Raw genomic sequence first — 26,689 nt, forward strand, 5'->3', positions numbered from 1 at the left:
TGAGGCAGGAGAATCGCTTGAACCCAGGAGGTGGAGGTTGCAGTGAGCTGAGATGGTGCCACTGCACTCCAGCTTAGGAGACAGAGGGAGACTTTATCTCTAATAATAATAATAATAATAATAATAATAAAAAGTATAACGCCCATGCAGGCATGCATACAGCCTAAATGCACAACTCAATGAATTTCCCACGTAACCAGTGTTTCACAATTTTTTTTTGTTATTGGAACATCCCATTAAGGAGCATTTTTAGACATTATTTTCCTAGTTGTTCCCTATCATGAAATTGTAATACAAAAATACGGTACATATGGAGTGTATCTATGTGTTGTATTTATGTCTGTGCTTTATATGGAACAGAGTAAGATTTTTTTTTTTTACTCCCATTGAGAATGAATGAGTTGTAATGAGGAATCAGAACATGCCCCCACCTAGTTATTATTCCTTCCAGACAAATTAAGTAGACCACTCCGCTTACTTTTAACAGATTGCTGCATTTCTCCAGTTTTGTTTGCTTGTTTTTTTCTTGAGACAGAGTCTTGCTCTGCTGCCCAGGCTAGAGTGCAGGGGTGCAATCATGGCTCACTGCACCCCGGGCTCAAGCGATCCTCCCACCTCAGCCTCCTGAGTTCCTGGGACTACAGGTGCCCACCGCCACACCCAGCTAATTTTTGTTTTTTGTGGGTTGTTTTTTTTTTTTTTTTTTTTTTTTGGTAGAGATGGGGTTTTACCATGTTGCCCAGGCTGGTCTTGAACTCCTGGGCTCAAGTGATCCTCCTGCCTCGGTCTCCCAAATTCCTGGGATTACAGGTGTGAGCCACCACACCCAGTTATATTTCTCCAGTTCTTTATTGCATGTAAGGGGAGCTTTGCAGTGTGTATCTTTACCTTGTCTGGCTTATTTCATTCAAAATGATGTCTGGGTGATTCATCCTGGTGTGTAATCGCAGACCATCTATCCTCACGGCTTTAGAGCGCTCCCCTCTGCAGATATCCTGCAATCCTATTGTCCATGGGTGTTTGCATAGCTCCAGTTCAGGGCTCTTATGAAGACCGCTGCTGTGGACGGTCATGTATGTGTCTTCTGCTGTACACATTTATGTGTTTCTGTAGCTAGGAGTGGAACTGCTGGCCATGTACAGCTCCTGCAGATCCTGCCAGACAGTTCTCCAGACTGATCGCACCAACTCCACTCCCACAGCTGGGGGAGGGTTCCAGTCTCGCCACATCCTCGCCAACTCGGGGTATCACTGGAGGGTTTTTCTTTGACTCAGAGAGGAACATACTTATCCACACACGACAAGGAACTTGATCCCAAAAAGAAATCTAAGAAAGGCAGACGGAATAAAGACCCAATCCTGGTCAGAAGCAGGATCCCTAGCCCTAAAACGTTCTTCCCTTTAAATGAAGAGTGGGAGCTAATAGGAAAGAACCACATTTTCTTCTTTCTGAATGGCTGTGCCCTGCCTGGGAGGGGCCAGGGGACACTCTTGCCTCCAGTTAGTTGACAGGTTTAGGGGCTGCTGTAGAGGGAACTGGCATCCTCCTGAAGGTGTCTGATGAGGCCCACTGCGGCCGGAGCCTCCCGAATGTGTTTACATCCAAAGCCTGGCTTTGTTTTGAAACGTTGTGCAAATCCCAGATGCCTTGGCAGTTGGTGCTGAAAAAAAATGTGTCAACAAACATGTCAGACACATTTGCAGTGTCAACCGCCTCCAGAGGCAGAACCGTCCTCAACAACACATGACGTCAAGGCCCAGAGATTCCGGCTGGGTGTGGTGGCTCATGCCTACAATCTCAGCACTCTGGGAGGCTGAGGTGGAAGAATCCCTGAGGTCAAGAGTTGGAGACCAGCCTGGGCAACATATCGAGAGCCTGTCTCTACAAAAACCGTTTTTAAAAAAATTAGCCGGGTGTGGTGGTGCATACCTGTAGTCCCAGCTACTCAGGAGGCTGAGGTGGGAGGATTGCTTGAGCCCAGGAAGTCACTGCAGTGGGTTGTGATCTCGCCACTGCACTCCAGCCTGGGTGACAGAGTGAGACCTTGCCTCTAAAACAAAACAAAACAAAAATATATCCCAAAAAACAAAGGCCCAGGGATTCTGATTTCAGGGGACAGTACTATCCTTTCCCTGCCGGGAGCTCCCCCAACTTTCCCTATTCCCCGCTAACCTTTCACCTCTCTCTCCCCTCTCACCTAGTCGGGGACTGGTTCTAACCCTCAAGTCTCCCACTTGGCTTTCTGCCAGCAACCTCTCCCCATCGATCCCTCCCACCTCCCTTCTCACCTCCTCCAAACCATCCTCCAAACTGCACTGCACGTGGAACCCTTCCCCGGTACTCACTGCCTTCCGGCTGTGTCCCAGTCTTCTCCACCTCAAATGCCAAGCCCTTGGAGAGCTGCCTCCCACTTTCTTCTTTAGCCTTATTGCTTGACCTTTGCTCATTCATTGGTTATTGACTGAATGTTTCCAATGTGTCAAGCACTGTTTTCCGCGCTGGGATTTGATGGTGAATCCACATTCTCCATCCCAGTCTGGGCTGAGTTGTTCTGCAGAGGAACTGGGTTTGGGGCTTGATGAAAAGAGCACCCTGACGCAGTCTTAGAGAGGGGACAGCTGACCTCCACGGGCTAAAGGTTTTCAGCAGGACACGCCCAGGGCAGTAGGCTGGGCCACCATTGACTGACATCTTGGGTCTTCCAAATTTTTGGCTAGAGATGCACTCAGGTGGTGGCGATGGTATTCTACTTGTACAGGGTAGGTTCCTGCCAGGTCACCAAAGTCCCGAGAAGGGGTTTATCAACCTTTTTGCACCCAAACCAAACCACCCTGAAACTCCACCATCATTACTTCCTGTGACTCCCTAAAAATGAAACCACGTCCCTTAGATCTAATATCTGGATTCCAATTGTGATTTCTTTTTTCTTCTTCTTTCTTCCTTCTTCTTCTTCTCCTTCTTCTTCTTCTCCTTTCTCCTTTCTTCTTTCTCTCTGTCACCCAGGCTAGAATGGAGTGGCTGGATCATAGTTTATTGCAGCCTCGAGCTTGGACTCAAAAGATCCTCCCACCTCAGCCTCCTAAGTGACTGTGATTATAGGCGTGAGCCACTGTGCGCAACCTCCATTTACTATTTCTTATGTCACCAGGACCCTCTCATTACATTGCTCACAAGTTATACAATAATCATGGATATTGCATGTACACAGTCACATTGCAATGAATGCACATAGCACAGCGGGCTTGACCAAGTAAGACACCTGCCATCTTGTGACCTCTGGGTCTTTGCCTCTGCATCACTCTTCCTTTGAGACTGAACTCCTGCATCCTCTGTATGCCATATCATCTCACTGGCTCCTTACAAGCACCTAGTGAAGAGTCTCCAGTTTGGCAGATGAGAAGCCCAAAGCTCAGAGAGGTTAAGTGAGTTGCCCAAGGTTGCACAGCCAGTTAAGCCAAAGCCAATTCTCTTCATGCTGCACCCTAAGCCTACTGAGCTGACTGCAAGGGTTTAGAAACCTATCCTCATTTGATCCTGATACCCGATGTCCCAGATATCTTCTGTTCTTAACGTCACGCCTTCTCGAGCAAGAACATCACCCCCACATCATTCCTAGATCCAGATAGGCTGTCAAGCTGCCAGCCAGCCCTGCTGTCCCCTTCTGGGAGCCATTTCCCTGCTGCCACTGAGGGCCAGCTTGCTTCCACCCTGTTCTCATGACGTGATTTCTTAGGAGCCCTGCTAACAGGTCAGAGCCAGAAGGAAATGCTCCTTAAAGTCCCCTCCAAGGTTGGGCACAGTGGCTCACACTTGTAATCCCAGCACTTTGGGAGGCTGAGGCAGGAAGGTTCCTTGAGTCCAAGAGTTCAAGACCACCCTGGGCAACATGGCGAAACCCCATCTCTATAAAAAATACAAAAAATTAGCTGGGCATGGTGGCGCATGCCTGTAGTCCCAGCTACTTGGAAGGCTGAGGTGGGAGGATCACTTGAGCCTGCGAGGTCGAGGCTACAGTAAGCTGATATCATACTACTGCATTCCAACCTGAGAGACAGAGCAAGACCTTGTTTAAAAAAAAAAAAAAAAAAAAAAAAAAAAAGCCCTTCCAGGCAAGCCAAGGTCTCTGGGTTGTGCCAAGCATGAGCATTTTCAGGTGGAGGCTACCTGGAGTATCTGACAGAGAGTGGCATCTGAAGTCAGTAAACATAAATTCGAGTTGCGGTTTTTCTCCTTCTTGGCTGTGTGACTTGGGGCAAGTTGTTTGACCTCTCTGGTCCTCAGTCTCCCCAACTCTACAATGAGGACAGTTAACTTCTTTTACTACTTATCCTCTACCCAACTGAGTGATCGCAAAGCAGAAAAAGCAAGAGGTAGGAATCTGCCAGTTTCTAGCAGCACAAGCCAAGTCCTAAAGCCCCTGGGAGAATCATCTCTGGGGACCCCTGTGCCCTTGGGTCTCCTCCTATACAGTGATGCTGCTTTTTGGATTTGCACTGAGTGCATTACACTGATTTTGCCCAAGAAACTCTTTCTCTACCCCAAAAGTCCCTTTCTGTATTTTTAGTAGAGAAAAGGTTTCACCATGTTGGCCAGGCTGGTCTTGAACTCCTGGCCTCAGGCAATCCACCCACCTCGGCCTCCCAAAATGCAGGGATTATAGGCGTGAGGCATTGCACCCTGCCTGTTTTTTAGCCATTCTAATGGTTAAATATATAAAGAAAGAGACTTACAGGAAGTTGCAAAAACCAGTACAAAGAGCCCCACGTACCCTTCCCTCAGTTTTCCCCGGCGGCAGCAGCATCCTCGATAATGCCAATGCAACATTGCAACCAGGACACTGACCCTTTTTTAAAACATCCACAGCAATCCTAGCGGATTTCTCTAAAAGTCTGAGGAAACCTGCCATGCTCCACCCCGACAGAACGTCATCATCCTGCAACCCCATTCGGAGGCTTTTTGAACACAGGGACTATGAAAAGCACCGTTTGTAGGCAGGGAGCTGGGTCAGGCCCCCAGAAGTCACCGTTTGTCTCTTGCCCTTTCGCAGAGCATGTTCGTCAACAGACCCGCCCTCGGAATCCTGCCTCCGGAGAACTTTGTGGAGAAGCTCCGGGAGTCCTTGCTTTCGGTCAGTTCTAGAGAAGCAATCCCACTGTCTTCAGACGTGGTACTGGCAGGGGAAGGGAAAAGTGGAGATGCCAGCAATGAAGAATAAGGTGTTGCTACGGAAATCCTTCTCTCTGAGCTTATTCTTCCATGCAGAGTATTTTACATTTTTCTTTTAAAGGACAGAAGGGGCCGGGCGCGGTGGCTCAAGCCTGTAATCCCAGCACTTTGGGAGGCCGAGACGGGCGGATCACAAGGTCAGGAGATCGAGACCATCCTGGCTAACACGGTGAAACCCCATCTCTACTAAAAAATACAAAAACTAGCCGGGCGAGGTGGCGGACGCCTGTAGTCCCAGCTACTCGGGAGGCTGAGGCAGGAGAATGGCGTGAACCCAGGAGGCGGAGCTTGCAGTGAGCTGAGATCCGGCCACTGCACTCCAGTCTGGGCGACACAGGGAGACTCTGTCTCAACAAAAAAAAAAAAAAAAAAAGGACAGAAGGGATTCTTTGTGTGCAGGACAAAAGGAGCTGGGGAAATGAATATGAATATATGATAGGAGCCTTGCATATGTCATTCAATCCTGCCCTCACTTCTTGGTTTTAGTTACTACAAACAATTAAAGCCTTTGGGAACCTCCATGTCCCTCCTGGAACGTGTAGGTGTCTTAGACAGTGGCAGGTGCATCCGGAGAGGGCTTTTGCCCCCCTTCTTTCCTCTCTGCCAGCCTCAGGGCCTCCCTAGGCTTCTCCGCCACCCTTGGAAAATCCTGAGTCCACCCTCCCAGTCCGACACCTTCCAGGACAGCCCTGGTTCCGTCTATCCCTGGTATGGCCCCTGCGAAGATTCAGCTCCAGCCAGGGGAAGCCGGAGTACAGAAGTCATGATGAGCCTGGGCTCACGGCTGTTTCCCTCCCCACAGGTGGCTCCCAAAGGGATGTCCCAGCTCATCACCATGGCCTGCGGCTCCTGCTCCAATGAAAATGCCTTCAAGACCATCTTCATGTGGTACCGGGTGAGGTTTGGGGCTCGCACACACACAGGCTCCCCAGCACCTCGCCACACCTTCACTCCTTCTCTGACTGTTCTTTACAATGGGCTGGAATATTAGACGTCAGTACCAGGGTTAAAATACAGGGAGGGCCACTGCTGGATGGCACTTTCCAGACAGCCCAGTGGGGTATGGTGCAAAGGGCTGAGGCTTTGGCATCAAAACTATGCAATGTGGGCTGGGCCCAGTGGTTCATGCATGTAATCCCAACACTCTGAGAGGCAAAGGTGGGCGGATCACTTGAGTCCAGGAGCTTGAGACCAGCCTGGGCAACAGGACGAAACCCCATCTCTACCAAAAAAAAAATTCAAAAATTGGCCAGGCATGGTGGTGCATGCCTGTAGTCTCAACTATTCTGGAGGCTGAGGTGGAAGGATTGCTTGAGCCTGGGAGGTCAAGGCTGCAGTGAGCCATGGTTGTGCCACTGCATTTCAGCCTGGGTGACAGAGTGAGACCCTGTCTCAAAAAACAAACAAACAAAAAAACTATGCAGTGTGACTACTTTATTTTATATTATTTAAACATTTATATTTAATCTTGTTTAAATATTCTAAACTGCAGAGACAGAGCCCCACTTTCTTGCCCAGCCTAGTCTCAAACTCTTGGCCTCAAGCAATCCTCCTGTCTTAGCCACCCAAAGTACTAGGATTACAGATTTGAGCCCGCACACCTGGCCTCCATTCTTCCTGGCAGAACATATACACTCTCAGCAGATCTTAATCCAACAGATCTGAATCGTTGCTGATGGTGCTTAATGCATTATGCATGTTAGTTTCTTTTGTTGCAAGCACAGCTGGTAGCCTCATGTTTCAGTACAGACCTATAACAATTAATACGTGAGATCCACTCCTGAGAAAGCACTTTCTTTTTTTTTTTTTTTTTTTTTTTGAGACGGAGTCTGGCTCTGTCACCCAGGCTGGAGTGCAGTGGCGCGATCTCGGCTCACTGCAAGCTCCGCCTCCCGGGTTTACGCCATTCTCCTGCCTCAGCCTCCCGAGTAGCTGGGACTACAGGCGCCCGCCACCTAGTTTTTTGTATTTTTTAGTAGAGACGGGGTTTCACCGTGTTAGCCAGGATGGTCTCGATCTCCTGACCTCGTGATCCGCCCGTCTCGGCCTCCCAAAGTGCTGGGATTACAGGCTTGAGCCACCGCGCCCGGCCGAGAAAGCACTTTCTACTTGTCTGGACTGGATATTGGTTTGGTTGGAAAGTTGAAGCCCCGACTACCCCAGAGCATCTCTGAGATTTTGTTCTGTTCTATTGTTTCAGAGCAAGGAAAGAGGGCAGAGGGGCTTCTCCCAGGAGGAGCTGGAGACATGCATGATTAACCAGGTGAGTGCAGCTGGGCTTGTACCACATACATCTGGGGAAGCTGCACAGCCCCTCCCGGGCTGTTGCCGGCTGGCTGGCACTGTCTTTCTCAATTAGGAAGGGCCAGGCTGGGCACCGTGGCTCATGCCTGTAATCCCAGCACTTTGGGAGGCCGAGGCAGGTGGATCACCTGAGGTCAGGAGTTCGAGACCAGCCTGGCCAACATGGTGAAACCCCATCTCTACTAAAAAGACAAAAATTACCTGGGCATGGTGGCGCACGCATGTAATCCCAGCTACTTGGGAGGTTGAGACAGGAGAATCACTTGAACCCGGGAGGTGGAGGTTGCAGTGAGTCGAGATCACACCACTACACTCCAGCCTGGGTGACAGAATGAGACTCTTCTCAAAACAAAAAACCAAACAAGCGAAAACAAAAGGCTGGCTGCTGTGGTTCATGCCGGTAATACCTGCACTTTGGGAGGCGAAGGCAGGAGGATCACCTGAGGTCAGGAGTTCCAGACCAGCCTGGCCAACATGGCGAAACCCTGTCTCTACTAAAAATACAAAAATTAGCCAGGTGTGGTGGCAGGTGCTTGTAATCCCAGCCACTCAGGAGGCTGAGGCAGGAGAATTGCTTGAACCCAGGAGGCAGAGTTTGTAGTGAGCTCAGATCACACCACTGCACTCCAGCCTGGGCGACAGAGCAAGACTCCATCTCAAAACAAAACAAAACACAACAACAACAACAAAGGAAGGGCCCCCAAGGTGTTCCCAGTCTCAAGTCCATTCCCTGGGTATCAAGGCTGAGTGGAGGTTGGGCGCAGTGGCTCACACCTGTAATCCCGGCACTTTGGGAGTCCAAGGCAGGTGGATCACTTGAGGTCAGGAGTTCAACACCAACCTGGCCAACATGGTGAAACCCTGTCGCTACTGAAAATACAAAAATTAGCCGAGCATGATGACACAGGCTTTTAGTCCCAGCTACTTGGGAGGCTGAGGCAGGAGAATCGCTTGAACCTGGGAGGCGGAGGTTGCAGTGAGCAGAGATTGAGCCACTGTACTTCCAGCCTGAGTGACAGAATGAGACCCCGTCTCAAAAAAAAAAAGCTGAGTGGAGATCTCTTTGACCAGCCTTCACCAGTTTCTTAGGACGACTGTCTGAATTTGACAGGTCTCCAAAGGCCATTAACATATTTTCTAGAATAATCCAAATTGTCAGCAGGAATGTATACGCATGGGTGTTCACCCCCTTGGTGTTTACAGTAATAATAGTCAGAAAAGACTAGAAACCACCAATATTGGGGAAAGACTAATTAAATGTAGGGATTCGAAGTGGAACCAAGGAGACCACTGCTGGGGGTCAGAGGTGACCAGGGGCCACAGGGAAAACCAGGTGGGTGAGATTCCAAGCTCCCCACCCAGCTTTGCCCAGAACAGGCCTGGCCTCCTCTGTTTTGTGTATGAGGTCCCATTAAGATTTAGACCGAACAGTCTGCTGCTTTAGAAAAAAAAACAAAAAGAAAATACTGTGTTATGATCACCTACAAACAAAAACAAAACAAAATAAGGCTGGACATAGTGGCTTATGCACTTTTTAGTCCCAGCACTTTGGAAGGCCGAGGCAGGAGGATTGCTTGAGCCCAGGAGTTGGAGACCAACCTGGGCAACAAAGTGAGACTTTGGCTCAAAAAATAAAAAATTTAAAAAAAAACAGGAGCCGCTGAACTTAATTACCCTCTGCTAACATTCTAATATTCTGCAGTAAAAATAGTTACTTAGGGTTTCTTTTGGCCTGGACGTGTTTGGTATAATTTTGTAAAAACAGTAGAATGTAAATTATATGGTCACTGGGCTCTCAAACATGTAAATGAATATACAGGAAAATACTAGATGGAATCCTGCCGGCATATTTACAATGGCTTGCCTCTGGGTGGTGAGACAGGGTTTTTTTTTTTTTAAATGCTTTCTTAATATATATTTTTTCCTAACCACACCTCTTGCTAGCAAATGTATCTATACCTTTCTCCATATTCAAATAAACTTACATAAATTTACACTAAAAATTTTTCTTGTTTTTTTTCCTGGCCCTTTTTTTTTTTTTTTTTTTTATGGACCTTATCCTATCTCTCATTCTCTTTCTCTTATTTATTTTTTTTCCTGAGACAGGGTCTCACTCTGGTCCCCAGACTGCAGTGCCGTGGTGCGATCACGGCTCAATGCAGCCTCGACCTCCAAGGCTCAAGCAGTCCTCCTGCCTCAGTGTCCTGAGTAGCTGGGACTACAGGCACCTGCCACCATACCCAGCTAATTGTTTTAAAATTTTTATAGAGGCAGAGTCTCACTATGTTGCCCAGGCTGGTCTCGAACTTCTGAGCTCAAGTAATCCTCCCACCTCGGCTTCCCAAAGTGCTGAGATTAGAGGTGTGAGCCACCGTGCCCAGCCTCCTACATCTTTCTCTAACTCTGCTTTTCCCACTCGATATCCATGGGCATCCTAGACCATCGACATTTTTGGATCTCACTCCTCATCATTCATGGCTGAATCCAAATATGCAAAATGATGTGTATATATTAATTACATGTACAATCAGAAGACAAATAAAAAAATGACAAGAGGCCAGGCACGGTGGCTTACACCTGTAATCCCAGCACTTTGGGAGGCCAAGGTGGGTGGATCACCTGAGGTCAGGAGTTCCAGACCAGCCTGGCCAACATGGCGAAACCCTGTCTCTACTAAAGATACAAAAATTAGCCGGACGTGGTGGCAGGTACCTATAATCCCAGCTATTTGGGAGGCTGAGGCAGCAGAATCACTTGAACCCAGGGGGAGCTGTGGTTGCAGTGAGCCAATATCACACCACTGCACTTCAGCCTGGTGACAGAGCAAGACTCCATCTTAAAAAAAACAAAACAAACAAAAAAAATCACAAGAGGGTTTCTGGAAATTGTGGGAGGAGGAGGTCTTAGGGTTTTTTCCGGAGGTCTCAGGGAATTGGTGCTCAACCAACCTGAGACGATGCCAACCTCCTAGAGACTTGGGGGCCCCCACAGTTGCCTCTGAGGCACCTCCAGCAGTTCTGCCTGAGTCAGCGGGAAACATGTTGGGATTTCCTTGCTGGGTGGAGAGTCAGAAAACAATGCGAGGACTGGCAGCTGTGCCATTTGCTTGGGGCTGGGAAGGGATGGGGTGTCCATGCACCCCTCCTGAACCCAAGGCGCAGCTACCATAGGAGAGCACCCGGTGGGGGCTTCCCCTCGACTGCTTTCTAGCACACAGACCCCTTCCAAAGGCCTGGGGGGACGGTTCCTGCAAGGTGCCTGGCTCAGCCCCTTGCCTCAGGTCACCCTGGGAAGCCCCTGACACCTGCAGAGGCCTGAGTAGCAGGCAGCCAGGGGATGGGGAGGAAGTTGAAGGGCCTGTAGAACAGGGGCTGAAAACCCAGGAGTCCCCAGTGGACAGAGGAAGGTAGGTAGTGGGTGCTGCTTGGTCACCTACAGTTACCACAGCAGGAAAATGGATCCAAACGGTGCAGCACTGGTGAGAAGCCAGAAGTTCAGGTCTTTATGTGAAATTTCTTGATTTTAAATTTTGCAACTTTTTTTTGAGACAGAGTCTTGCTCTTGTTGACCAGGCTGGGGTGCAGTGGCGCGAACTCGGCTCACTGCAACCTCTGCCTCCCGGGTTCAAGCGATTCTCCTGTCTCAGCCTCCCAAGTAGCTGGGATTACAGGCCCCCACCATCATGCCTGGCTAATTTTTGTATTTTTAATAGAGACAGGGTTTCACCATGTTGGCCAGGCTGATCCCAAACTCCTGACCTCCAATGATCAGCCTGCCTCAGCCTCCCAAAGTGCTGGGATTATAGGCATGAGCCACTGCGCCCAGCCTAAATTTTGTGACTTAAAAAAAAAAAAAAATGGGCCAGGCGCGGTGGCTCAAGCCTGTAATCCCAGCACTTTGGGAGCCCGAGGTGGGCGGATCATGAGGTCAGGAGATCGAGACCATCCCAGCTAACACAGTGAAACCCCGTCTCTACTAAAAAATACAAAAAAAAAAAACCCAAAAAACTAGCTGGGCGAGGTGGCGGGCACCTGTAGTCCCAGCTACTCAGGAGGCTGAGGCAGGAGAATGGCATGAACCCGGGAGGCGGAGCTTGCAGTGAGCTGAGATCCGGCCACTGCACTCCAGCCTGGGCGACAGAGCAAGACTCCGTCTCAAAAAAAAAAAAAAAAAAATGTAAGTATGTATGCAAAATAAAACATGTGTTTCTTGGATATAGACCCCGGTGGTCCCATGTGTAACTTCCACCTGTGAAGGATTCCTGGTTCTTCTGAAAGATTTCTGTGTCCCTCTGGACTTGCAGAGGCAACAATACAGTTCCCCCATCCTTACAACTGTGACTAATGACTGGTATTTCTTGGTTTTAGGCCCCCGGCTGCCCTGACTACAGCATCCTCTCCTTCATGGGCGCGTTCCATGGGAGGACCATGGGTAAGGAGGGGACCAGTACGCTCCCAAGGTGGTGTTTAGAATAATAATAATAAGAGCAACAATCGCGGCGGCTGACATTGGCATTTTACACATATTGTCTCACCGATTCCACACAGTCCCCTGCAGAGTGGGGATTATTATTCCTGCGTTGCAGATGTGGGAATCAGGGTTTGGGAAGAGGAAGGATTGCCAAGGCTATTCAGTGACAGATCCGGGATTTGAACTATTGACTCTGTCTTCAAAGCCTGCGCTGCATCTGTGATTAATCGCAGTGCAAACACATACCCACTCACGCATGCCAATTAAGGGTTCAAGAGTTCCTCCTTCAGCTTCTGGATGAGAACTGGGGTTCAGTATCAAAACATCTCATGTACTCCCCTACTATGTAGGGAGTACTACTGAGTAGTAGGTACTCATCTCATGTACCTACTATGCACCCAGAAAAACTAAAATTTAAACGATAAAAAGAACTGGGGTTTCACAGGCAACAGGCCCCCCTGCTCATCTACAGCCGCACGCTGAAATGCGTATCATCTCCTTTGCAAAGAGTACTGCCTGCTTCCCCAAGCCAAGTGTTTGCTTTTCTGTTTTGCTCAACTCAGGTTGCTTAGCGACCACGCACTCCAAAGCCATTCACAAGATTGACATCCCTTCCTTTGACTGGCCCATCGCGCCGTTCCCACGGCTGAAATACCCTCTGGAAGAGTTCGTGAAAGAGAACCAACAGGAGGAGGCCCGCTGTCTGGAAGAGGTAACGCTCATACCCTCCGGATCCTCCCTAACCACCAGTCCCGTTGCTCTTGCCGCCCCAAGACTTGGCCCAGGAGAAGAGAAACAGATGAAGCATTTATCTGGGGACCTGTGCAGAGCTCCCCCAGGGGGAAGTAGGGACACAGAGGCCTTGCGTCCCAAATATTCCATATTGGGAGAGTTCATGAGACTCTGTCACAGCATCCATCACCCGACTCTGATACCAATTTCTGTATCACTTAAGTTTCTTGGAAGACAAGCATCAATGACTCTAAAGTAAGAGAAAATAGATCTGTTGAAAGAATATGAGGGCCGGGCGCAGTGGCTCTGCCTGTAATCCCAGCACTTTGGGAGGCTGAGATGGGCGGATCACCTGAGGTCGGGAGTTCGAGACCAGCCTGGCTAACATGGAGAAACCCCATCTCTACTAAAAATACAAAATTAGCCAGGCTTGGTGGTGCATGCCTGTAATCCCAGCTACTCCAGAGGCCAAAGCAGGAGAATCACTTGAACCCGGGAGGTGATGGCTGCCGTGAGCTGAGATCACACTATTGCACTCCAGCCTGGGCAACAAAAGTGAAACTCCATCTAAAAAAAAAAAAAGGAAAGAAAAAGAAAACAAAGAAAAGTATCTCAGAGCTTCCTTGGGGTGACTGGTGGAGACCTAGGTCAAAATCATATCACCCAAACAGAGGCTTTTCCTTAGCTGTACATAACAAAGAAAGATTTCACTTGTTAGTCTATCTAGGTGTACGGTTTGGGGTTTTTCTTTTCTTTTTTTTTTTTTTGAGACAGAGTTTCACTCTGTCACCCAGGCTGGAGTGCAGTGGCACGAGATCTCGGCTCACTGCAACCTCTGCCTCCTGGGTTCAAGTGATTCGCGTGCCTCAGCCACTGGAGTAGCTGGGATTACAGGCATGCGTCACCATGCCCAACTAATCTTTGTATTTTTAGTAGAGATGAGGTTTCATGGTAGCCAGGCTGGTCTGGAACTCCTGACCTCAAGAGATCTGCCCGCCTTAGCTTCTCAAAGTGCTGGGATTACAGGTGTGAACCACCGTGCCCGGCCTCTTTCTTTTTAATGAAGACACGATCTTGCTCTGTTGCACAGGCTGGAATGCAGTGATGTGGTCATAGCTCACTGTGATCTCACAGTCCTGGTTCAAGGGGTCCTCCCACCTCAGCCTCTCAGATAGCTGAGACTACAGGCACGCAGCCACCATGCCCAGCTAATTTTTAAATGTTTTGCAGAGATGAATCACACTATGTTGCACAGGCTGGTCTCAAACTCCTGGCCTCAAGCTATCCTTCCTGCCTCAACCTCCGAGAGTGCTGGGATTGCAGGTGTGAACCAACACACCTGGCCTTTAGAACAGTTTTTTAACCAAGGATACATTTCCGATTCTGCTCCAAAAGGATTCTCACACCAATAATAGCAATGATACTATAAGAATAGGAACAATATTAATCAATAATAATATAGTCATGCTAATCGTAATAGTAGCGGCCACCACTTTTTGTGTGCCAGACTCTGTGCTGTATTTTCTGTGTGTGTGTGTGTGTGTGTGTGTGTGTGTGTGTGTGTGTGTGAGTGCTCTCACCTTTATTTCTCTCAATATACCCGTGATATAGCTATTTCCCACATAACAAGGTTAAGTGACAGGTGCATGTTCCATGTAAAACAGAGGCAGAACCACAGCTAAAACATCTAGCTCAGCAATCGACTCATAGCGCTACATTTTCTCATTCAGTCCTCTCCACAACCCTGGAAGGTGGATTCTGTCTGTGTGCCCATACAATACATCAGGAAAGTGAGGCTTCTGAAGGCTAAATTACTTGCCCCAAGTTATTAGTTTGTATCCACCCAGGTGCTAGCACCAATCTCAAGGAGGATACATTCCCATCCACACACATAGCTTCTAACAGAGGCTTCACTGGTCTTAGGAGATGCACACACACACACATTTCCAATAAAACTGCACGGGGCTCATTGGACCCCAGATTCCCACCCACGGATACTGGTCACAAGCCTCTGCCAGCGGTGGTGACTTGCCCCTTTGGGATCCAGGTGGAGGATCTGATTGTGAAATATCGGAAAAAGAAGAAGACGGTGGCCGGGATCATCGTGGAGCCCATCCAGTCTGAGGGTGGAGACAACCATGCGTCCGATGACTTCTTTCGGAAGCTGAGAGACATTGCCAGGAAGGTCAGTGGACGGGGCTGAGGTTGGATGGAGCCATAGGGCTTTCTGGGTTGAGTTCCCAGATTAAAGGGCTAGCAGCACCTCTGCTTTGAGTTCCTGTCAACCTCCAGACTTGCAGAGGCTGTCTGTCAGCACCAGGGGTGGAGAAGTTGGGGTTGGCGGAAGAATGGGGATTCTTCCCTGAAACTACACACACACACATATACACACACACACACACACACACATACATATATATAATTTTTTTTTTTTTTTTTGAGACAGAGTCTTACTCTGTCACCCAGGCTGGAGTGCAGTGGTGCGATCTCAGCTCACTGCAACCTCCACCTCCCAGGTTCAAGCGATTCTCCCACCTCAGCCTTCCAAGTAGCCGGGACTACAGGTGCACGCCACCATACCCAACTAATTTTTGTATTTCTAGTAGAGATGAGGTTTCACCATGTTGGCCAGGCTGGTCTGGAACTCCTGACCTTAGGTGATCTGCCCACCTCGGCCTCCCAAAGTGTTGGGATTACAGGCCTGAGTCACTACACTTGGCCTTAAAATCTTTTTAAAATATCTTTATGGATACATAATAGTTGCAATGCATAATGATCAAATCTGGGTAATTGGATATCCATCACCTAAAACATTTATCATCTCTTTGTATTGGGAATATTCCAAATCCACTCCTAGTTATTTTGAAATATACAATAAATTATTAACTATAATCACCCTATTGTGCTACTGGACACTAGATCTTATTCTTCTATCTAACTGTACTTTTGTATCCATTAACCAACCCCTATTTATCTCTACCTCCCCATTAGCCTTGCCAGCCTCTGATAGCCATCATTCTACTCTCTTTCTTCATAAGGGAAATGTTTTTAGTCCCCACATAAGTGAGAACCTGCAACATTTGCCAATGTCTGGCTTATGTCTCTTAACATAATGTCCTGTAGTTCCATCCACGTCATTGCTAATGACATAATTTCATTCTTTTTACAGCTGAATAGTATTCCATTGTGTATATGTACCCTATTTTCTTTTTCTTTCTTTTTTTTTTTGAGATAGTCTCACTCTGTTGCCCAGGCTGGAGTGCAGCGGCATGATTTTGGCTCACTGTAACCTCCGCCTCCTGGGTCCAAGCGATTCTTCTGCCTCAGCCTCATGAGTAGCTGGGATTTCAGGTGTGCGCCACCATGCCCGGCTAATTTTTGTATTTTTAATAGAGACGGGGTTTGCCATGTTGGCCAGGCTGGTCTCAAACTCCTGACCTCAGGTGATCTGCCTGCCTCAGCCTCCCAAAGTGCTGGAATTACAGGCGTGAGCCACTGCACCTGGCCGATTGTGTATATGTACCATATTTACCTTATCCATTCATCTGTTGATGGACAGATTGATTCTGTATCTTTGCTATTGTGAACAGTGCTGCAGTAAACATGGGGGTGCAGGTATCTCTTTGATACACTGATTTCCTTTCTTTACGTTTTGTGTTTGTTTTAATGTCTTGTGCATATATAACTGGCAATCAAACCGATAAGTTCACAGATAAAAGTTGTAAGACATGAGTTGACTTAACACAGACGTCGAGTTAGAAATAGCCCTGGTGACAAGCAGAGCACGGCAGCTGAATTCTGAGAAGCACAGTCAAGGCCTCCCTGTTGGACACAGCTCCCTCTGACGAGGTTGAGACCCGAGACCGAAGCCAGATGGCATACCGCTCTGTGTTGGTGCAGGGAGTATTTAATGTTCTGGATTTTTTTTTGGTCCAGCTTAGCAGTTTTAGGAAACACTCAGATACAGCTCTTATTGGAACTGCTCAGCTTAAGTGTTTCGATTAGTTTTTCTGTGCACAGCGCAAGACCATGGGGCTGGTTTGCTGTTCAGAAAACAAGCACGACATGTGTGGACCCAGGGTTTGGCAGGTGGTTGGCTATAGAGGGCATGAGTTTCTGGCCTCCCATGGGTGTTTATTTCTCCCTCCTCTCTCTTCTCCGGCCAGCATGGCTGCGCCTTCTTGGTGGATGAGGTCCAGACCGGAGGTGGCTGCACAGGCAAGTTCTGGGCCCATGAGCACTGGGGCTTGGATGACCCAGCAGACGTGATGACCTTCAGCAAGAAGATGATGATTGGGGGCTTCTTCCACAAGGAGGAGTTCAGGCCCAATGCTGTGAGTTGGATTCAGCCTTCTGTCTACATCAAGGGCAGAGAAGGGAGCATCCTCTTCTCCTAACTGTTCCTTTCTCACCATCGAGGAGCTGGGTGGGCACCTACTGGGTCGCAGGTTTTCTAAGGCCCAGTTCTTATCAATGCAATTAGCAGTGGTGTGCCCTCCCAGCTCTCTCTGTAAGGCTGACTCTGGAACAGTCCACCATCAGCCTTCTCCTGATTTCTCTCTGTGTGCACACACAATAATATCATTGACAGCTGCCGCAGCAGACTGAGCATTTGCTGTGTGCCTAGTTCTAAGTATTTCTCATACACTTTTAATCCTGAGAACAACCTAACCAAGTAGGTGTTATTTTTATCCTCATTTTAGTAATGAGGAATCAGGCACAGAGAGGTTAAGTCATTTGTCAAAGGTCACACAGCCTGTTAAGTGACAAAGCCAGGACTCCAACCCAGAGTCCATACTCTTACCCACTACACTGTGTACTGCCATGTGTGCATACAGAGTCACACACACACACACACACACACACACACACACACACAGCCATCAGGGGCCAATGTCCTTTCACCATTCCTACATGTAGTTTCCACCCTCAAGTTTGCCTCATGGTCCAAAATGGCTTCTGGTGCTCCAGCCGTCACATCTCAATTCTAGACAGTAGGAAAGTAAAGGAAGGGAAGGACAAAGTGGCCCCCTTCTTTCTTTAGCAGCCTTCCTAGAAATCTCACATAACACGTCTATTTCCAATACTTGACTAAAACCCAGTCACGTGGCCACTTCTAGCCATAAGGGACACTGGGAAGGGTGTTTTGGTTGGCTACATGGCCACCCTGAATCGTTCATGGAGGGGCCAAGTGGGTTATCTTTGAGGGTCACTGCCGGCAGTCCAGTCCCAACTCCACCTATAAGTCACATTTGCCTTGGACAAATCACTTAGCCTCCCAGAACCTCTGCTTCCTCCTCTATAAAATGAGGGTTATAGGAGTTAAGGAACCAACTGTCTTGGTTTCCTGGGACTGAGGGATTTCCCAGGGCATGGGACGATTTGATCTCCCCTTAGCAGTTCCTACCTGCAGGGCTGCTGTTGGAAGAATTCCGTGAGATTGGGTGTGTTCTCCTGCTAGCCTCTGGCAGACGCCCACTAGGTTAGTTTCTCTCCTGTTCGAGAGAGGAGGAGGGGTGCCTGGGGGAAGTGACCCCTGCAGGGTGTGCATATGCATGAACCCTTCCAACACCCCTTCCTCGTTCCAGCCTTACCGGATCTTCAACACCTGGCTGGGGGACCCGTCCAAGAACCTACTGCTGGCTGAGGTCATCAACATCATCAAGCGGGAGGACCTGCTAAATAACGCAGCCCATGCCGGGAAGGTCCTGCTCACGGGATTGCTGGACCTCCAGGTACCACCCCCTCCCCTGCCTAGCCCCCACCACCCACGGCTCCCTGCAGCCTCCAGGGCAACACTGGAGCTCTTCAGCATGGCGTTGCACCTGCTGTTCCAGCAATTCACAATGGGCTGTGCTGCTCCTAGCCTCCGGGGCTTTGTACGTGCTGTGTCCTCTGCAGGGAATGCCTCTCCATCCCTCCATCCCATTCCAACCCGTTCCTGAACTCCTAGTTTTTTTTGATTTTTTTAATATTGAGACATGGTCTAGCTATGTTGGCCAGTCTGGCCTTGAACTCCTGGCCTCAAGCAGTCCTCCCACCTCAGCCTCCCAAAGTGCTGGGCAGCGCCTGCCGGCACTGGTTATCTTTTTTATTTATTTAATTTATTTGTTTTTTAATTTATTTTTCAAGACCAAGTCTTGTTCTGTCACCCAGGCTGGAGTGCAGTGGAGCAATCTCAGCTCACTGCAACCGCCGCCTCCTGGGTTCAAGAGATTCTCTGGCCTCAGCCTCCCGAGTAGCTGGGATTACAGGCATGTGCCATTATGCCCTAATTTTGTTGTATTTTGAGTAGAGATGGGGTTTCACCATGTTGGCCAGGCTGGTCTCAAACTCCTGACCTCAGGTAATCTGCTCGCCTCAGCCTCCCAAAATGTTGGGATTACAAGAATGGGCTAATGCGCCCGGCCCTGGTTATCTTTTGACACCAAATTCAGACATCCCCCCTTTATGAAGCCCCCAAGCACTCCTTCTCTCACCCCCTCTGATGTGTTCATTATTCCCTCCTCTGTGCAACCTGTTGCATACTTACCACTCATCAGCACTGCTATCCACTGCTGGGACTGGATTACTCTCCACCCTCAAGGTTTCATCGTGGGCCAAAATGGCTCCTGGAGCTCCAGCCATCACATCTCAATTCCAGGCAATAGGAAGGAAAAAGAAGGGAAGGACAGAGTGGCCCCCTTCTTGTCTTTAGCAGCCTTCCCAGAAATCTCACATAACACCTCCAACACTTGACAAAGAGCTGGTCACGTGGTCACTCCTAACCGCAAGGAGGTGTGTGGATGTGTGTGTGTGTCAGTGTGGCACACAGGCCTGAAGGGGTGTCTAAATGGAAGAGACATTATTCTGAACCTCCCCAGGGCCATACTGTGATGGGAGAGGGAGCGGTGTGTTCAAACTGCCGGCTCCCCAGCAATCGACAAGTGCAGGGCACATGCTAGAATAAGTGCTGGAAGGACTTCTGAGCCTCAGTTTCCTCATCTGTGTAGACGAAAGTGGGCCCTTCTTCACTGGCAGGGGATTCAAGGGTGTGCCCACTACCAGGCACAGGGGTTCATGCCTGTAACCCCAGCACTTAGGGGGGCAAAAGCAGGAGGATTGCCTTCAGCCCTACTGAGTTCAAGACCAGCCTGGGCAACATAGTGAGACCCCGTCCTCCACAAAAAGAAAGAAAAAAATTGTGTATGTGTCTAACACAGTGCCTGGCCCTGTCACCCCTAGAACAGGACCGTGTCTCCGGTTTCTACTAAGGAGCTGCTGTGAAATAAGACTTGCTCCCCCAACTCAGCCCCCAGTACCCTGAAATTATTTGGGGTTTTCCAAGCCCTTGTTTGCTGTCCTTCACATGGACAGTGGAGAGTAAGGTGAAATCAAGGTCCTCCACACTAGGCATCTGCATTTGCCTCCTTGTCTGCTATAAGAAATCACCACAAACTGCGTGGGTTAAAACAAGAATTTATGCTCTCACAGTTCGGAGGGCAGGGTCTGAAATCAAGGTTTCAGCAGAGTTGGCTCCTTCTGAAGGCTCTGGGGAAGAATCTGATCCATGCCCCTCTCCACCTTCTCATGGCTGCCAGGAATCCTTCATGATCCTTGACCTATGGAGGCTTCACTCTGCTTCTGGGATCACTTGGCTTTCTCCCCACTGTGCCTGTGTCTGTCTCCAAATTGTCTTCTTTTTATAAAGATACCAGTCATTGAGCTGGGCGCAGTGGCTCACGCCTGTAATCCCAGCACTTTGGGAGGCCAAGGCAGGTAGATCACTTGAGATCAGGAGTTCGAGACCAGCCTGGCCAACATTGTGAAACCCCGTCTCTACTAAAAAAAAAAAATCAGCCAGAGGTAGTGGCAGGTGCCTGTAATCCCAGCTACTCAGGAGGCTGAGGCACAAGAATCTTCGGACCCGGGAGGTGGAGGTTGCAGTGAGCCGAGATCGTGCCACTGCACGATCAACAGCATTTAAATCCTTCAGTTTACAGCAGGGGAAACAGAGGTACTTGAGTCGCCCAAGGTTATGCAGTGAGAAAGAGACAACGCTGGGCTTCATTATTGTTGTTGGTGGTGTTTTTTTTTCCCTCAACACAACACAGATGTGAACAGCTGGGCTTTGAACCCAGGCCTGAGTGTCACCAGAGCTCTTAACCCCCTGGAGGTCCTGCCAGTCCATGCAGAGGCCAAGGCTGGACCATGGAAGGCCTTTGACGAAGCACAGCCATTAAGCCCAGCTGGTACACGGGTGATGGGCTTTGATGCTGGCCTTGTCTCCCCCCACTGCAGGCCCGGTACCCCCAGTTCATCAGCAGGGTGAGAGGACGAGGCACCTTTTGCTCCTTCGATACTCCCGATGATTCCGTACGGAATAAGCTCATTTTAACTGCCAGAAACAAAGGTAAGGGGCCAGGAGTGGCTGCTGAGTTTCATCAGCGTCCAGTATATCCTGCTGTAGCTGCAAAATGTTGCTAGGTACTCAGCAATATTCTGCGTGGGGGGCAGGTGGTATACAGGTCTGAAAATAGCCTGAATGCTGCTTCTCCAGAGAACATTATGAATGGGATTTCTTTATCCATTTATTTACTCAACAAGTGTTCGCTGAGGTGGTTAGTTGTAAGTGGACACTAGAGACAGTTACAGTGATGATGAAGACCATCAGAGCCCCTCCCTTCAGGAAGCATGCAGTCTAGCAGGAAGGCGTGGCTTTACACATGGCATTTCACAAACAATCCATTGCAATTTTAAGTCCTGGGAAGGGGAAAACGCGGCTAAGAGAGCAAATAGCTGCAGCAGTTGGTGAGGCTAGGAAATCAGGGAAGGCTTCCTTGAGGAAGTAGCATTTTACCCTGAGTCTTGATGAACAGGGATTGGCCGGGTGAAGGTAAGGAAGAGCATTCTGGGCAGAGGGAAGGGTGCATGCCATGGCCTGAGGTGGGATGGAGCTTACAGAGGTGGTAAAAGGGAAAGAAGGGGGCATGAAGGTGAACGGATGGGAGGGGACGAAGCTGGGGGAGGAGAGGCAAGGCCTGGGTCACATGGGCCTGCAGATCCGGCTTAGCACTTGAGATTTCACCCTAGGAGCTATGGGAAGCCACTGAGGACAGTGTGGCAGGGGTAAGGGCGGATGCTGTGGTGAGATCAGAGCACGTACTCTATGTCAGGCACATTGTCAGGTCTTCTTCCTGTGCCATCTTATAGAATCCTTGCAGCAGCCTCGGAAGGGCAGGGATAATCAACCTCCATTTTAAAAATGAGAAAACGTGGTGTCAAAGGCATAAACAGGCTGGGTGCAGTGGCTCACGCCTGTAATCCCAGCACTTTGGAAGGCCAAGGTGGGCAGATCAGCTGAAGTCAGGAGTTCGAGACCAATCTGGCCAACATGGCAAAACCTCATCTCTACTAAAAATACAAAAATTAGTTGGCCATGGTGGCAGGCGCCTGTAATCCCAGCTACTTGGGAGACTGAGGCAGGAGAATTGCTTGAACCTGGGAGGTGCAGGTTGCAGTGAGCGAGATCGTGCCACTGCACCCCAACCTGGGTGACACAGCGAGACTCCATCTCTTAAAAAAAAAAAAAAAAGCATACACAACCTCGACAAGGAAAGGACACCAGCTGTAACTGGTGAAGTCACCCTTTAAAATAAGCAGAGCCTGTTCCTCCTCCGTGATAGCTCAGCACCCCGCATGTGCTTCCGACTCAGCCTGTGCTTTTGCAACTTATCTGCTTACTTATTTTCTTTCCCCACCCCTCCATGACTTTCTAGAAGGCAAGGACTTTATCTAGGGATCTCTCTATCACCAGACCTAGTCCAGGGGCAGCAAAGCAGGCACTCAAAGGAGAGAGGGAGGGTGGAGGGAAGGAAAGGAAGAAGAGAATGATGGATGAGATGAATGAAGGGAGAGAGAAAGGAAATGAAGGCTGGATCGGTGGGTGGTAGGAAGGATAAATGGAAGCCTGGGCTTCCACGATGGATGATGATGGATGGATGGATGGATGGATGGATGGATGGATGGATGGATGAGCATCGCCAACGGGCATCACTTTCCTCCCAGCTCTCCCAGCACGCGACTTGGAGAAACCATGCTCCTCACCTACCTCCTGCCTCTTCTTTCAGGTGTGGTGTTGGGGGGCTGCGGTGACAAATCTATTCGTTTCCGTCCCACGCTGGTCTTCAGGGATCACCACGCTCACCTGTTCCTCAATATTTTCAGTGACATCTTAGCAGACTTCAAGTAAAGAAGCCATTTCCACTACAGTGAGAAAGCCCCGATCTCAACAGTTGTCAAATTGATTAGTTTTGCCTAATTCATGTTTTCACTTAAAAGTATCAGAGGTGAATGCACAGTGAAGGGTGATTTGTGGGGAGGGAACGTTTTTGGTGGTCTTGGGGGAGGTGGGGGAGGGAAGGGCTGGTGTTGATTTTCCTCCCTGCAGAGCCAATGGTGCACATTGGTTTAAGCCCAGAGATCCTGCTTGAGCCCTGGACTCATCTTGGGAAGGGCCATGGGAGGTCCTGGCTAGAGTTCTGCCCAACCTTGACCAACCCCAGCAATTTTTCCAAAAACCAGTCAAGGGCATTACATTTGCTCCTGGGACTGGCAGCTGGGCCTCCTGGGTGCCAGTGCATCTCAAGTGCCATATTCTGTGATCACGGATGCTGGCTCCCCCTCACCCTATGCAAGCAAACACGTTCTCACCTCCTCTCCCGCCCCTGGAGCTCTGAGCACACCCCAAGCACGGTGCAGGGAGGGACTGGACAGATCTGAGGAAGGCCGTAAAGTGGGGAGAAGAGGATTCAGCTCAGGGGTAAGGGAAGCGGTCCTGTGGCCCCCTGAAGATGAGAATCACTCCTCTCGGTGCACCTGGGGAGCCCCTAAACTGTGAATTCTGCCCTGGACAGGGCTTTGCCCTTGGAGGATCCCCAGGTGGCATTACCCGTGGTTCTTACTTGGCATCCACCATTCCCCAAACTCCCTCCTCCCTGTTAAATGTCAACCTAGACCTGGACCTGGGTGGGAGGAAACTGTAGCCTGAGTGTCCACAAGGACACACGTGAGCCCCAGGGCTTGAAGCACAGGCCCGTCACCCCAGGGTCTGGGGCCGCAGAGCCATTGCATCATGTTTCCTAGGGCACCTTGGGGTCTGACTTTTGGCCCCCTCAGCCTGAGAGGCTCTTGCTGTCTTTTGCTCATCCACTTTCACACCGCTTCTGAGCAGACCCCCAGGAACAGCTTGGCTGTCCCACCAGAGGGAATCGTTGCTGGACTGGATTTCTGCTTGAGGGAAGCACCATGAATTAAAGGCGCTAGAGCTCCACGCATGGAAAAGTGGCCTGTTGGTTCAACGTGGTTTCCTTATACTTGATCCTCCTGAAATTAGAGATTTTCCTGAGATGACTGAGTATGGAGATTACCAGGCAGATGATACCGAAATGCTTAACGGGCCTGTGGCTGAGCCTCTAGTATCTCTGCTGGAGGTGAGACACTCTGGGAACTGATTTGACCTCAAATGCTCCTAAAAGAGAACTTGATAGCCTGACAGCAATGAAGTATTATTTGGTGGGGAGACTGAGAAAGCCTGGCTTGTATTATCTGTCCGAAAGGAAGCCTCTTCATCTCCGGGTGCCTTGGTTGACTATTTTGGAAATAGGCATATCAAGGTTCCTGATTCAGCACTTCGCTCTTTTAATAACAAATCGTCCAAAGATCTCAAAGTAGGGTTTTTTCCGTTTTTTTTTTTTTTTTAGCTTCCAGTCTTCCGCAGACTTGGTCATCGACCTATTTTTGTTGAGGAATGAAAGGCAATGACAAGTTTAACATATACAAATTTGTGAGTTCTTGTTCATTTTGCATTCCTGCAGTCAGTGCTAATCTGTCGTTCTTAATCAGTTCTGTCACCTGCACTCCCAGCGAAGTGGTGACGTATGCCTCCCACTCTCTGCAAGGTTTTACTCATTTTTATATTCATTTATGCATCATTCATTCATTCACCATGTATTCATTCACCTAACTTTCATGAAACACCTGCACCATCCCAGGCCCTGTACCGAGCAGCAGGAATACAAAGATGAGACAAAACATTGTCCCTGCTCCCGGGGGCTCACATCCCACTGGGAACAACCAGACTCATAAACTAACAATTCAAGCAGGCACCAAGGGCTATGACAGAGGTGCGAGTAAGAGCATGAGGAAGTCGGAGGGAGCACCACCATTCATCCAAGGGTCAGAGGAGGTTTCAAGGAAAAGGTGTCACTGGAGCAGTGTTTTGCAGAATGAGCCAGAGTTTACCAAGCAGACAAGGCAAGGAAGGGTGTTGCAGAGACGGAACAGCATATGCAAAGGCATATCAGCTCATGACTTCACATCTTTCACTGGGGAGCCAGATTCCACAGGCAGTATCCCAAGGTTCAATAAGGCCTTATTTAACAAGCAAGCAAAATGCAAACCAAACCATTATTCATTTATTGGCTTAAGTATGCTTTCTCCTGAAAACTTTAGCACTGGGTGCAAATATTCAGTATGGTTCTCGGAGTCCAAAGGGTTTTAAGCCAGGGCACAACCAGAAAATTGGCTCTCGCTGGTAGGGAGAGGGGCTCCAATATTTCGTTCTCTCCCCGTGGGGCACTGACAGAGAAATGAAATTGTTTTATCTGGAAAATTCCAGATTTATTATTTACCCCTTACCAAGGGAAGTTACTTCTTGTAAAAACTTTTAAGCCATTTATCAACAAGTTCTTGTTGACTCAGGGCATAATGAGTTCCTGAGACATCCTCTTTCGGGGGGTGGGGGTTTAGCTGGAAGAATTTCAAGGAAAAGAATTCTCAGCACAGCTCAAGATTGTAGAAACTCAGCAGAAGCTGGTAAAAACATGGGGAGCCCGGAGGACAGGCTGCTGTCCAGGGCAGGGGCCATGAAGAAGGGCTTCCGTGGCCGACAGTCTGGAAATGAATCCATCATACATTAGTGCCATTGAGTTTAGTAACCGTCCAGCAAGTGGCGTCACTTTTACAGAAAACAAGGTCCAGTAATAGCAAGTCTTAGTACATCCTCACTTTTATTATAAATGGGTGTTTTTTTATAATTTTTACTGACGCTCAGTAACCATGCAAAATTGTGCATAGCATTAATGTATCTATATACCTATCTATATCTATATATGAGCTCATGGTAGAAAACCATAGCTAGGTAGCATCGCAGACTTACGCATACAAAGTGATCTTGTTTACAGGTAATCTGTTGACAGTGCCAATAAATGATAAAAAAAAAAAAAATTAACATGTCACAATGTAACTGTTGACCATATGCACAATTCCATGAATTAAATCTGTTTCCTGTGTTAGTATTCTTAAATAAAAGAAATTTATAATTGAAACAGGAGTGAATGTGGACTTTTTTGGTGGAAATGGTTTTGTTAAATAATTAGGTGCCGGTACGTATTAAATGCCTGTTATATACCTCTTAGGGATGTCTTGGGAAACACTCTACATGCATAATTCTGCCTTGGATCGGGAAGCACTGTAAGGCCATGCATTTCATTAAGTAAATCGAGGACATGCTATGTGACAGGGACACAGGGATGGACAAGATGTGGTCCCTACTCGCAGCTCACATTCTCTTTTTTTTTTTTTGAGACAGAGTCTAGTTCTTTCACCCAGGCTAGAGTGCAGTGGCATGATCTTGGCTCACAGCAACCTCCATCTCCCGGGTTCAAGTGATTTTCCTGCCTCAGTCTCCCCAGTGGCTGGGATTACAGGCATGCACCACCCCCACCCAGCTAATTTTTGTATTTCTAGTAGAGATAGGGTTTCGCCATGTTGGACAGGCCGGTCTCGAACTCCTGAGCTCAGGTGATCCACCTGCCTCAGCCTCCCAAAGTGCTGGGATTACAGGCATGAACCACTGGGGGCCTGTTTTCTATATTCCGTCCTTCCCCTGAGGAGGCAGTGGAACGACCCAGCGCTA

At 48.8% G+C, this 26,689-nt stretch overlaps 1 protein-coding gene across 5 annotated transcripts in view; it reads left to right on the plus strand.

The window, feature by feature from the left end:
* ABAT (4-aminobutyrate aminotransferase) overlaps nucleotides 1-26,099 on the plus strand; it is a 107,576-nt gene extending 81,477 nt beyond the window's left edge. For all 5 annotated transcript variants that reach the window (XM_077984771.1, XM_028840671.2, XM_028840669.2 and 2 more), the window contains 10 exons: nucleotides 5,048-5,128; nucleotides 6,029-6,121; nucleotides 7,427-7,489; nucleotides 11,898-11,961; nucleotides 12,564-12,712; nucleotides 14,780-14,917; nucleotides 16,899-17,066; nucleotides 18,321-18,467; nucleotides 21,013-21,124; nucleotides 22,842-26,099. In XM_077984771.1, the coding sequence (XP_077840897.1) occupies nucleotides 5,048-5,128; nucleotides 6,029-6,121; nucleotides 7,427-7,489; nucleotides 11,898-11,961; nucleotides 12,564-12,712; nucleotides 14,780-14,917; nucleotides 16,899-17,066; nucleotides 18,321-18,467; nucleotides 21,013-21,124; nucleotides 22,842-22,963 (1,137 nt within the window). In that variant the 3' untranslated portion in view covers nucleotides 22,964-26,099. The remainder of the gene's footprint in view (nucleotides 1-5,047; nucleotides 5,129-6,028; nucleotides 6,122-7,426; nucleotides 7,490-11,897; nucleotides 11,962-12,563; nucleotides 12,713-14,779; nucleotides 14,918-16,898; nucleotides 17,067-18,320; nucleotides 18,468-21,012; nucleotides 21,125-22,841) is intronic.
* The last annotated feature ends 590 nt before the right edge of the window (nucleotides 26,100-26,689 follow it).

Source organism: Macaca mulatta, chromosome 20 (assembly GCF_049350105.2).
Source record: "Macaca mulatta isolate MMU2019108-1 chromosome 20, T2T-MMU8v2.0, whole genome shotgun sequence".
Lineage (NCBI taxonomy): Eukaryota > Metazoa > Chordata > Mammalia > Primates > Cercopithecidae > Macaca > Macaca mulatta.